The sequence below is a fragment of the Nerophis ophidion genome, linkage group LG01 (genome assembly GCF_033978795.1).
Source record: "Nerophis ophidion isolate RoL-2023_Sa linkage group LG01, RoL_Noph_v1.0, whole genome shotgun sequence".
In the NCBI taxonomy this organism is placed as follows: domain Eukaryota; kingdom Metazoa; phylum Chordata; class Actinopteri; order Syngnathiformes; family Syngnathidae; genus Nerophis; species Nerophis ophidion.
The window spans coordinates 40,922,818-40,935,685 of record NC_084611.1 but is presented as its reverse complement, the minus strand read 5'-3'; the positions used below and the strand labels follow the sequence as shown (position 1 = coordinate 40,935,685).

Genomic DNA, 12,868 nt, shown 5'->3' with positions numbered 1-12,868 from the left:
GACTCTCTGACACATTTTTGTGTACAAAAGACTTTCATTTTCATATTCTCTGACAAGTTTTACATTCCAAATACAGCCTGATATGTAGAAAAGTGTTTCATTCCCCTTTTTATTCTGTTCTCAGAAAACACCTGACTCTACAAGTAGCACCATAATGACCAACATTACAATACAGTATCATAGTAAATCAAAGTATTCATTAAGAACAAGGCACAAACTTTTATCAACAAATATATATTTGATATTGTTGGCCTTTATAACATTACGCACATTTTTAACAGTAACACTGTGTGACTACAGGTAAATAAAACATTGTACTTAACCTTGTGTAACGTTCATATTGTTGTTTGTGGGTCCGATGGACCCGTTGCATTTTGTGGCTTTTAATGCCTCACAATCAAACATTTTTATGTTAAAATACTGTACACATGTTTACCTTATCCCAATAAACAGAAAAAAAAAAAGATTAAAAAAGTAAATTAAATAAACAATAGACCTATAGATAGAGTCTATAGGTCCCTAAAATATATAGATAAATAATCCATCCATCCATCCATTTTCTACCGCTTATTCCCTTTTGGGGTCGCGGCATTGTTTATGTAGGATATACGCATGTATATGTACTGTATTTTTCGGAGTATAAGCCGCTTCGGAGTATAAGACTCACCGGCCGAAATATGCATAATAAAGAAGGAAAAAAAACATATATACGTCACACTGGAGTATAAATCGCATTTTTGGGGGAAATTTCTTTGATAAAATCCAACAGCAAGAATAAACATTTGAAAGGCACCCCCAATGCACTTCTGCCATGCTCCTCCCCCGCCGAATTCTTATTGGTTGACGTGTATGTGACGATTGCTGACATTTTCTTTTGTCTCTTCCGCGAATGAGATAAATAATATTAGATATTTTAGGGTAATGTGTAAATAATTTCACACATAGGTCGCTCCGGAGTATAAGTCGCACCCCCGGCCAAACTATGAAAAATACTGCGACTTATAGTCCGAAAAATACGGGAACCTAATCATGTTTTTTCAAATTAAAAATAGCTGATTGTTTTTTTCCCCCTTCTCTGGCATTATATTCCCAGTTTTGATCTCGAACGTCTGGTCACTGAAAACGTATAAGAATATTCTATTTCTGTTAAGCAAACTATGAATAATAAAACATGTGTCCTTCATCATAGCTACACTTATGACAAAAAAAAAGCGTGTGAAAATCAGTGGTATTTAGTGAGGTAAGATGAATTAAATGCGCTGAAAGTTCATTGCTCCTGCCAAATTAATTGCACTGCGTGGAGCCGATCACCACTCCAAGATGGCGACCCTGCGTCTCGTCAGCGCCATTCAGCAGTAGCGCTCGATGCTGCGTACCCTTATAAGATGTCTATGGTTGACACACTGAGCCGACGGCTGTTTCTGCTTCGTCTTAAACTTGCTAAAAGTAATTTCTAGATTATAATTAATGCATCTATCTGTTCTTGTTGTAGTGATGGTGCATTTTGAAATGGCTACACTGCAAGCTTTCCCGTTTTGATACAGTTCAACGGCAGTCCGCGCACAATAATAGGAATAATTACAAAAACGGTGCTTTCAATTACATCACGTGTAGAGATGTCCGATAAAATCGGACTGCCGATATTATCGGCTGTTAAATGCTTTAAAATGTGTATGGAGAGGCGGAGCCTGCAGGGCACGCCGGAGCCCGGCCCAAGATGGCGGCAAGGAAGCGTGGACTGCGAGCAAGCAGTGAGGCGGGGCACGCTGGAATCAACCTCGCAAATATCAGGTGTGTGTGTCGACCAGCTGGGCACAATTTAAATCTCCTCTCGCACTGTATAAAAGGGCAGCGGCCATAAACGCCGTGGGGAAAGACGGAGATTGGAGGAGCCAGAACAAAAGCCGATGCTGAGCGCGAGAGGAAAAGAGCACAAGGAAGACGACGCATGCAGCCGAAAAGCTGGAGAGAGAGACGCGAGCAGAAAAGCGGGAAGACTGCAAAGAAAACCGGCAAGAGACTTACTTATTGCAAAATAAAAGAAGTCTACACCGACTCGACATAATGTCATTCCTTGGTGGTCCTGAGAACCTGCACGACGACGGTGTGAGACCGTCACAATGTAATATCGGAAATGATCGAGCGCCAATAAACCGGCCCAATCACATAATATCTACGGCTTTTCACACACAAGTGAATGCAAAGCATACTTGGTCAATAGCCACGCAGGTCACACTGAGGGTGGCCGTGTAAACAACTTTAACACTATTACAAACATGCGCCACACTGTTAACCCACACCAAACAAGAATGACAAACACATTTCGGGAGAACATCCGCACCGTAACACAACAGAACAAACAACCAGAACTCCTTGCAGTACTAACTCTTCCGGGACGCTACAATATACACCCCCCGCTACCCACCACCTCAACCCCGCCCACCTCAACCTCCTCATGCTCTCTCAGGGAGAGCATGTCCCAAATTTCAAGCTGCTGTTTTGAGGCATGTTAAAAAAAGTCACTTTGTGACTTCAATAATAAATATGGCTGTGCCATGTTGGCATTTTTTTACGATAACGTGAGTTGATTCATTTTGGAAAACCTTGTTACGTTGTTTAATGCATCCTGCGGGGCATCACAGCGGGTAGCGGGGGGTGTATATTGTAGTGTCCCAGAAGAGTTAGTGCTGCAAGGGATTCTGGGTATTTGTTCTGTTAATGTTGTGTTACGATATAAGAATGTGTGTTACGGCATAATAATGTGTTATTTACACTACTGTATGTATCGGTTGAGATCGGAATCGGTAATTAAGAGTTGGACAATATCGGAAATCGTAAAAAAAGCCATTATCGGACATCTCTAATCACGTGGATTTAAGGCAACACGCACGCACGCACGCACGCACACACACACACACACGCGTGCGCACACACACACGGGGAAGTGACTTCATTAATCATTTATATCTCCCGGCACGCTAATCACACCAGTGAGGGAACGTTAATTAATTCCCTGCATTCTTTTGGTACTTGCATTGATTGGACTCGACTCGGTCAAACATCAACATCCTCACAGTAGCCAAACAATAAACACGTGTTTTCTGTCAATGGCGGAAAGTCGAGCGCAAACACTCAACACGACGGCGGCGGCTCAACGCGGAATGAGCAACGAGAGCAGTCTAATCAAAATGAAAACACTTCCAGTTGTTTCATGTGCGCTACAATCGTCTCTGGAGAGTTTATTAGTGGCTACAATCACACGGCAGAGAAAAAAAGCTGAGTAGGAAGTAGCATACAGCGGACGCAACATTAGGTACAGTCTCTGCGGTTTTATGCTTAAGTGTGTCATTTTATTATATTTGTACACATCTTATGTGCGCATGTTGCTCTATTGTTGTTGTTGTTGTTATTATTGTTGTGTTTGCTGTTGTTGCCAAACTTTTTACACTGAGGGCCGCACACTGAAAAATCAAAGCAAGCGGGGGCCATTTTGATATGTTTTTATTTCAAAAACCAATACAATATATGTGTAAAAATATACATTTAGGCCTCCACTCGGGCTTGATCCCAGGGACCCCAAATGATTTTGGTCCAAAAAATATTTAAAATGTGTCATTATATTGTATTATTGTTATTCAAGGTTTAAATCTCTAGATCAACATTAGCTCTATCCGTCAATAAAACGTTTTTAAAGATTTAAGTTGTCTGCCCTTTTTGTCAAAGAAAACCCTGTTTTTGTTATGGAAAAAACAAAAACAAAATATGCAATAGTTTCCCCCAATATAATTTTAAAGTGGAATATTTCAGTTTATAGAATAATTAGAGCCTTAACCACAATTGATTTCAATTATTATTATTTTTTAGCAATGACACACACACAAAAAAAAAAATCACAATAAAATTATTGGGGATCCAAAAGGGTCCTACTCATTAAAAATATATATTTTTTCTTTTTTACTGTTTATTTCAAACACAATCGCCTTGAGATCAACTTCAGATCCATCCGTCAATTATACATTTTATTGTTGTTTATGATTTTGTTTCTTCTTATTAGGCCCTTCTTTGGAAAAAAACAACTTTGTTTTTTGTATGGCAAACACAAAATATGCAACATTTTCCCCCCAAAATATCTCAAAGTGGAATGTAAAAATTGTCATGACGAGGTTTGTTCTCCTGCGATGCAAACGGACTATTCCGGACAAGGCTTGCAGGTAGGAACATATTTATTAATATAACTCTAAAAAGTCTTGGCAGGGCATGAGGTAAACAAAAACTATAGCTTGGAACAAACACAAAACTTGTGGCATGAAACAAACAAACTATGGCTTGAAAAAAACACAAAACTTGTGGCATGAAAAAAACAACAAACTATGGCTTGAAAAAACACAAAACTTGTGGCATGAAACAAACAGCAAAAACTATGGCTTGGAACAAACACAAAACTTGTGGCATGAAACAAACAGCATAAACTATGGCTTGGAACAAACAGAACTTGCTTTGACACGGCATGAAGCGAACAACATGAACTATGGTATCGCGTGAAAACAAGCATGGAACTACGGCATGAACAGCAATGTCCCCAGACCGACTAACTGGCAACGACTTGCTTAAATAAGTCTCTTGATTAGAGACAGGTGTGCCCTGAAGTCGTCATGGAAACTAAAATAAACAAGGGTGCACAAAAAACGGAACTAATGGAGTCTTAAAGCAACAGAAAATAACAAAAAACATAATCCAGACCACATATCATGACAAAAGTAGCAATAGATTTCATAGTAAAATTGTGCCATTTACTGTGGTTTTTACAGCCTTTTTCTCTAAATGAAAAAAACAAAACTATTTTTTTACTGTAATAAAGTCTGGTGCCGTTTTTGGCATTTACAGTAATGCACCGAAAAATCTAGTATTATTTTGCGGTAAAAAAACAAACAAACTGGCAGCTCAGGTGCCAACATTTTACTGTAAAATTGCAGTATATTTAGTAAAAAACTTACATTTTACAGTAAAAATCAGGCAAATCCTTACTGTAAAAACTTACTGCTCGTCCTCTTTGAGTTCGGGCTCAAAAATTTAAACCAAATCAACTTTATTTAGAAAACACATTTAAAATTCACCACAGGGGTAGCCAAAGTGCTGTACAATGGACAGGTTAAAAGTTAATACGCGGACCGAGCAAACAACACAACACAAATAGAAAATGATAAAAAATAAACAAATAAAACATAAAAACAGGTTCACAGCAGGTGTATAATGGGGCGTCATTGCAGGATGGATATCACTTAGTGTTAAAAGCCAAGGAATAAAAGTGTGTTTTTAAGAGAGATTTAAAAACAGGAAGAGAGGAGGCTTGTCTAACACTCAGAGGTAGGTCGTTCCAGAGCTTGGGAGCAGCAGCGGCGAAAGCTCTGTCACCTCTAAGCTTCAGCCTTGTGTCAGGGACCGTCAGTAGCAGCTGATCGGCTGATCTTAGGGATCGAGTGGGGCAGTAAGGCTGAAGGAGGTCGGAGAGATATGTTGGAGCGAGGTTGTTTAGACATTTAAAACAAATAGAAGGAGTTTAAAATTGATTCGATAACGCACAGAGAGGCAGTGAAGGGACGCTAATATAGGGGTGATGTGCTCACGTCTGCGGGTCTGTGTTAGCAGACGAGCAGCAGAGTTCTGCACGAGCTGCAGGCGGGCGAGGGCGGCCTGGCTAATGCCTACATACAGGGCATTGCTGTAGTCTAAACGATTCGAGATAAAGGCGTGGATTAATTTCTCGAGATCATGTCCTGACAGAGGCGGTTTCACTTTTGCTATTTGGCGTAATTGATAAAAGCTTTTGTGAACGACGCTGCTGATTTGTTTTTCCAATTTAAAATCTGAGTCGAACTTTACCCCCAGGTTTGTGACACAGTCGCTGAGATAAGGTTATGGATGAAAATGTTCCCAAAGTAATCGTTGCTGGCTCTCACAAAGTCTGCTTGATTAGCATTGTTGTTGATGGGGAACACGTGACTAGCTTCCTCGTTACTCTCAAAATGGCTGGGGAATCTCTGTAAGATTGATAGTTTTGATCATAGCTATTCACTCACAAACTTTGGAAGTCTTTTGGTGTCATAAATCAAGATATATATGATAACAGCTTCAATATAGAGGCAACTTGTTTTCCCATTCTACTGGTATCTTAAATTTCTGCTTGTTATCTTTATCTTGCAAGTAATCCATCAATCTGTAAAAAAAATATTCCTAAACAGTTGCCTTTGCAAATTGTGTAACACGCCTATTACATGTTAACATTCATATGAATATGTATTCACTGATACATGTGGCCCACTGAGGGCAGCCACAGTTGTGATATGGCCCCCAATAAAAATAAGTGTGACATCCCTGCTGTACACGGACTACTTTTAAGGTCTATCAATGTTGACTTTATAAAGTATTGTCCCTTGAGAAGACTGAAGAAAAATGCTTGATAAAATGTAACAGCAGTCAAATAAACACAAGGCAGAGAGACGTGTACTCCTGTGTTGTATTGCAGTATATTGTGTTTGTTAGAATAATTGTTTCCAAGTTGTCACAAATGAGTTCCCAGCGAGAAGACAAAAAAGCTGTCTTTGAACCTACCAAGAAGAAGGCTTGTAAAACTCCACTGTGTAGGGGGGGAACCAACGTGACGGTGTTTCTGTTTCTTACAACAGAAAGATATTGTTTTAACCCAAGAACTACAAAGCAGTGATAAGGCAGGATCTGCCCAAGTTCCAAACAACTTTTTTTGGAACTGTTTTACGAACCTCTTTTTGAACTGTTTTACGAAACTCTTCTTTGAACTGTTTTACGACCTTTGCTGGGAACTGTTTACGACCTTTGCTGGGAACTGTTTACGACCCCGTCCCTTTGGAAACAGCTGTTGACGTGTGGTCAGGGAAAGTCCAACTAAAAGGAGGTGTGCAATCTTTTGGCAGAACGCACTCGAGACTGAACAAGAGTACAGACCAGACGTTTCTCCTCAAATTGAGTCAAAATTAATTTTGTCTCAGTTTGATTCTTTGCTTCTTGTCCTAGTCTGACCATATTGTGAAATCCTAAAAAGAGGACACATATATGCGTGCCAAGGCCGGGACTAGGTGAACATTTGCCAATGATACTTGAACTTGCTTTATAAATAATGTATTTATTTAAATAAAGCTTTTTTCTCCTCTGTTGACAGCAGTGTTGGCGCTAGGAATTTTTAAAAGGGGGTCCCAGGGACCCCATCAAGTCATAAAAATGTCATCGCACAATAAGTTTTTGGGGTCCCACTTTTTTGTAAGCGTTTTGAAAACCAATGATGAAGGTATGTATTGTCCTGTTATATCTCACACTCTATGTTGTGTTTTGGAAAAAGGTTGTCATAAACGTTACTTAATTCATTAAAATATTTTTTTTTTAAAAGGAGACAAATTTGTATGCATATCTAAATGTATTCAGTTATAAACATTCAGTCACTTTCTTCTTTCCTTCATGGATCTAAACTTTACCACGGCTGGTAGTTCTTTTATGTTTTTATTTAATAAGTGGTAGGTGTATTTATTTCAGTATAAAAGTGTAAAAAGTGTTTTGCTTGGGTCATGAAATGATGATAATGGTGTGCCAGGGCATACATACATTTTATATTTAACGCTTAAATCTCTGGAGTCTACATCAACTTTATGTCTATCCCTAATTTCAAAATGTTTGAATTTTTTTGTATGTTTGTTTCCGCCCCCCTTTTGGTCAAACTAAACTATGTTTTTTTATGGCAAACACACCAAATATGCAAAATCTTCCACAAAAAATATTTTCATCCATCTATCCATCATCTTCCGCTTATCCGAGGTCGGGTCGCGGGGGCAGCAGCCTAAGCAGGGAAGCCCAGACTTCTCTCTCTCCAGTCACTTCGTCTAGCTCTTCCCGGGGGATCCCGAGGCGTTCCCAGGCCAGCCGGGAGACATAGTCTTCCCAACGTGTCCTGGGTCTTCCCCGTGGCCTCCTACCAGCTGGACGTGCCCTAAACACCTCCCTGGGGAGGCGTTCGGGTGGCATCCTGACCAGATGCCCGAACCACCTCATCTGGCTCCTCTCGATGTGGAGGAGCAGCGGCTTTACGTTGAGCTCCTCCCGGATGGCAGAGCTTCTCACCCTATCTCTAAGGGAGAGCCCCGCCACCCGGCGGAGGAAACTCATTTGGGCCGCTTATTCCCGTGATCTTATCCTTTCGGTCATGACCCAAAGCTCATGACCATAGGTGAGGATGGGAACGTAGATCGATCGGTAAATTGAGAGTTTTGCCTTCCGGCTCAGCTCCTTCTTCACCAGAACGGATCGATACAACGTCCGCATTACTGAAGACGCCGCACCGATCCGCTTGTCGATCTCACGATCCACTCTTCCCCCACTCGTGAACAAGACTCCTAGGTACTTGAACTCCTCCACTTGGGGCAGGGTCTCCTCCCCGGAGATGGCACTCCACCCCTTTTCCGGGCGAGAACCATGGACTCGGACTTGGAGGTGCTGATTCTCATTCCGGTCGCTTCACACTCGGCTGCGAACCGATCCAGTGACAGCTGAAGATCTCGGCCAGATGAACCCATCAGGACTACATCATCTGCAAAAAGCAGAGACCTAATCCCGTGGCCACCAAACCGGATCCCCTCAACGCCTTGGCTGCGCCTAGAAATTCTGTCCATAAAAGTTATGAACAGAATCGGTGACAAAGGACAGCCTTGGCGGAGTCCAAACCTCACTGGAAACGTGTCCGACTTACTGCCAGCAATGCGGACCAAGCTCTGACACTGATCATACAGGGAGCGGACTGCCACAATAAGACAGTCCGGTACCCCATACTCTCTGAGCACTCCCCACAGGACTTCCCGAGGGACACGGTCGAATGCCTTCTCCAAGTCCACAAAGCACATGTAGACTGGTTGGGCAAACTCCCATGCACCCTCAAGAACCCTGCCGAGAGTATAGAGCTGGTCCACAGTTCCACGACCAGGACGAAAACCACACTGTTCCTCCTGAATCCGAGGTTCGACTATCCGGCGAAGCCTCCTCTCCAGTACACCTGAATAAACCTTACCAGGAAGGCTGAGGAGTGTGATCCCACGATAGTTGGAACACACCCTCCGGTCCCCCTTCTTAAAGAGAGGGACCACCACCCCGGTCTGCCAATCCAGAGGTACCGCCCCCGATGTCCACGCGATGCTGCAGAGTCTTGTCAACCAAGACAGCCCCACAGCATCCAGAGCCTTAAGGAACTCCGGGCGGATCTCATCCACCCCCGGGGCCTTGCCGCCGAGGAGCTTTTTAACTACCTCAGCCCCAGAAATAGGAGAGTCCACCACAGATTCCCCAGGCACTGCTTCCTCAAAGGAAGACGTGTTGGTGGGATTGAGGAGGTCTTCAAAGTATTCCCTCCACCGATCCACAACATCCGCAGTCGAAGTCAGCAGAACACCATCCGCACCATACACGGTGTTGATAGTGCACTGCTTCCCCTTCCTGAGGCGGCGTATGGTGGTCCAGAATCACTTCGAAGCCGTCCAGAAGTCGTTTTCCATGGCTTCCCCGAACTCTTCCCATGTCCGAGTTTTTGCCTCCGCGACCGATTTGGTACCCGTCCACTGCCTCCGGAGTCCTATGAGCCAAAAGAACCCGATAGGACTCCTTCTTCAGCTTGACGGCAAACCTCACTGCGTGTGTCCACCAACGGGTTCTGGGATTACCGCCACGACAGGCACCAACAACCTTGCGGCCACAGCTCCAATCAGCCGCCTCGACAATAGAGGTTCGGAACATGGTCCACTCGGACTCAATGTCCCGCACCTCCCTCGTGACATGTTCAAAGTTCTCCCGGAGGTGTGAATTGAAACTCTCTCTGACAGGAGACTCTGCCAGACGTTCCCAGCAGACCCTCACAATGCGCTTGGGCCCGCCAGGTCTGTCCGGCATCCTCCCCCACCATCGCAGCCAACTCACCACCAGGTGGTGATCGGTAGAAAGCTCCGCCCCTCTCTTCACCCGAGTGTCCAGAACATGAGGCCGCAAATCCGATGACAACTAAAAAGTCGATCATGGAACCGCGGCCTAGGGCGTCCTGGTGCCAAGTGCACACATGGACACCCTTATGTTTGAACATGGTGTTTGTTATGGACAATCCGTGACGAGCACAAAAGTCCAATAACAAAACACCACTCGGGTTTAGATCCGGGCGACCATTCTTCCCAATCACGCCTCTCCAGGTTTCACTGTCGTTGCCAACATGAGCGTTGAAGTCCCCCAGTAGGACAAGGGAATCACCCGGGGGAGCACTTTCCGGTACTCCCTCGAGTGTACCCAAAAAGGGTGGGGTATTCTGAACTGCTGTTTGGTGCGTAAGCACAAACAACAGTCAGGACCTGTGCCCCCACCCGAAGGCGAAGGGAAGCTACCCTCTCATCCACTGGGTTGAACTCAAATGTGCAAACTTTAAGCCGGGGGGCAACGAGAATTGCCACCCCAGCCCGTCGCCTCTCACTGCCGGCAACGCCAGAGTGGAAGAGGGTCCAGTCCCTCTCGAGAGAACTGGTTCCAGAGCCCTTGCTGTGCGTCGAGGTGAGTCCGACTATATCCAAATATTTTTCAAAGTGGAATATTTGATGTGACGTAATTGGGGTTGAGGTAGGAGTTTGGAGGGTAGCGGGGGGGGTATATTGTAGCATCCCGGAAGAGTCAGTGTTGCAAGGGGTTCAGGGTATTTGTTCTTTTGTGTTTATGTTCTCCCAAAATGGGTTTGTCATTGTTGTTTGGTGTGGGTTCACAGTGTGGCGCATATTAGTAACATTGTTAAAGTTGTTTATACAGCCACCCTCAGTGTGACCTGTATGGCTGTTGAACAAATACGCCTTGATTAACAACCAATCCACTATCTCGCTCTCTCTGCCATCCCTCACTAATTCTGTTGCGTGCGCAGACCTTCACAATTTGTTTTGTTTTCTTCAATCCCTTCCTAACCTTGTACACACATTGAAAATACACGCAACCCTGACTCAAAACGCCGGACGTTTGAGGCATTTAAAGGCCTACTGAAATGAGATTTTCTTATTTAAACGGGGATAGCAGGTCCATTCTATGTGTCATACTTTTCGCGATATTGCCATATTTTTGCTGAAACATTGACGATAAAGTTCGCAACTTTTGGTCGCTAATAAAAAAGCCTTGCCTGTACCAGAAGTAATAGACGGTGTGCGCGTGCCGCCACGGGTCATGGAGCTCTTCACATCCTCACATTGTTTACAATCATGGCCAGCAGCAGCGAGAGCGATTTGGACCGAGAAAGCGACGATTTCCCCATAAATTTGAGCGAGGATGAAAGATTTGTGAATGAGGAAAGTGAGAGTGAAGGGCTAGAAAAAAAAAAGAAATAAAAAGACAGGGCAGTGGGAGCGATTTAGATGTTATTAGACACATTAACTAGGATAATTCTGGAAAATCCCTTATCTGCTTATTGTGTTACTAGTGTCGTAGTGAGATTATACTGTCGTACCTGAAAGTCGGAGGGGTGTGGCCACGGGTGTGGTGACCGCCAGTGTCTCTGAGGAAAGCCCCGCAGCTGCCTCTTTGACAGCTGCAGGAAGAACGATGCAAGCTCTGCTCATGTCTACGGTAAGAGCCGACTTTTTACCACAATTTTCTCACCGATACCTGCCGGTTGACAAGTGGTCGGAACCATGTTCGCTTAACCGCTCTGTTCCATAGTAAAGCTTCACCTTCGGGAATGTAAACAAGGAAACACCGGCTGTGTTTGTGTTGCTAAAGGCAGCTGCAATACACCGCTTCCCACCTACATATTTCTTCTTTGACATTTCCATTATTAATTGAACAAATTGCAAAAGATTCAGCCACACAGATTTCCAGAATACTGTGTAATTATGTGATTAAAGCAAACTACTTATAGCTGGGATCGGGCTGGAAAAAGATGTCCGCTACAACCAGAGACGTCACGCGCAAGCATCATCATACTGATTTTTTCAACAGGATACTTTGCGCGAAATTTTAAATTGCAATTTAGTAAACTAAGAAGGCCGTATTGGCATGTGTTGCAATGTTAATATTTCATCATTGATATATAACCTATCAGACTGTGTGGTCTGTAGTAGTGGGTTTCAGTAGGCCTTTAAGGAACGCCGCCTGGACAGGCCCATAAAAGAGGACATGTCCGGGAAAAAGAGGACGTATGGTCAGTCTGCTTGTCCTGTTTAATAGATGTCATCAGTGTTTGAACCTGACAGTGTTGTACTGCAGTGTACCATGTTGTTTTGCGGTATGTTGTGTTGCATTGTCGTCGTGTTGGCCACTTACCACTCATTGGACTGCAGAGTGGGGGAGTCGTTCTGTGCGATGTGATATAAGGCACTCATGGCGTTCATGTTGAACAAGGGCGGTTTACGTTCCGCTGAACGAGACAGAGATGGAATTTGAACTTTTTTTTTTCCTTTAAGCGAAATTCTTTGTAAAGAGTCCGTGTGTCATGTCAGCGACTGTCTCACCTAATTCGATACAGGTGATCCCCAGGGACCAGATGTCCACCTTGCCCTCGTATTGACCCTCGTCCATGGCTAATATCACTTCCGGGGCCATCCTGAGGACACAGAGACAGAGAAGGTTTATGTATACTGCATATTTAGATACACTGTGTGTATATATATGTATGATGAAACAAAAAAAAAAACGCCATGAAAACGTGCTAATCTGTAAAGCCCCTCGGAGCTTTTAAAGACTCTGCTGCACGGCGATATCAGCTCCGGCGGTGCGTGAGAGCCCCACGTGACGCCTAGGGAGGCAAGTTGCGTGGAGTTCATCCGCGGGTCCGACTGTTTGCGAGATT

At 43.8% G+C, this 12,868-nt stretch overlaps 1 protein-coding gene across 10 annotated transcripts in view; it reads right to left on the bottom strand.

Annotated features, from left to right (window-relative positions):
• taok3a (TAO kinase 3a) overlaps window positions 1-12,868 on the bottom strand; it is a 264,388-nt gene that overhangs the window by 93,576 nt on the left and 157,944 nt on the right. For 9 of the 10 annotated variants that reach the window (XM_061903060.1, XM_061903039.1, XM_061903050.1 and 6 more), the window contains 2 exons: window positions 12,531-12,622; window positions 12,343-12,436 (listed from right to left, as the gene is read on the bottom strand). In XM_061903060.1, coding sequence (XP_061759044.1) covers window positions 12,343-12,436; window positions 12,531-12,622 — 186 coding nt within the window. Of the gene's footprint in view, window positions 1-12,342; window positions 12,437-12,530; window positions 12,623-12,868 lie in introns of those variants that run through there. The other variant, XM_061903101.1, reaches the window with a different exon arrangement.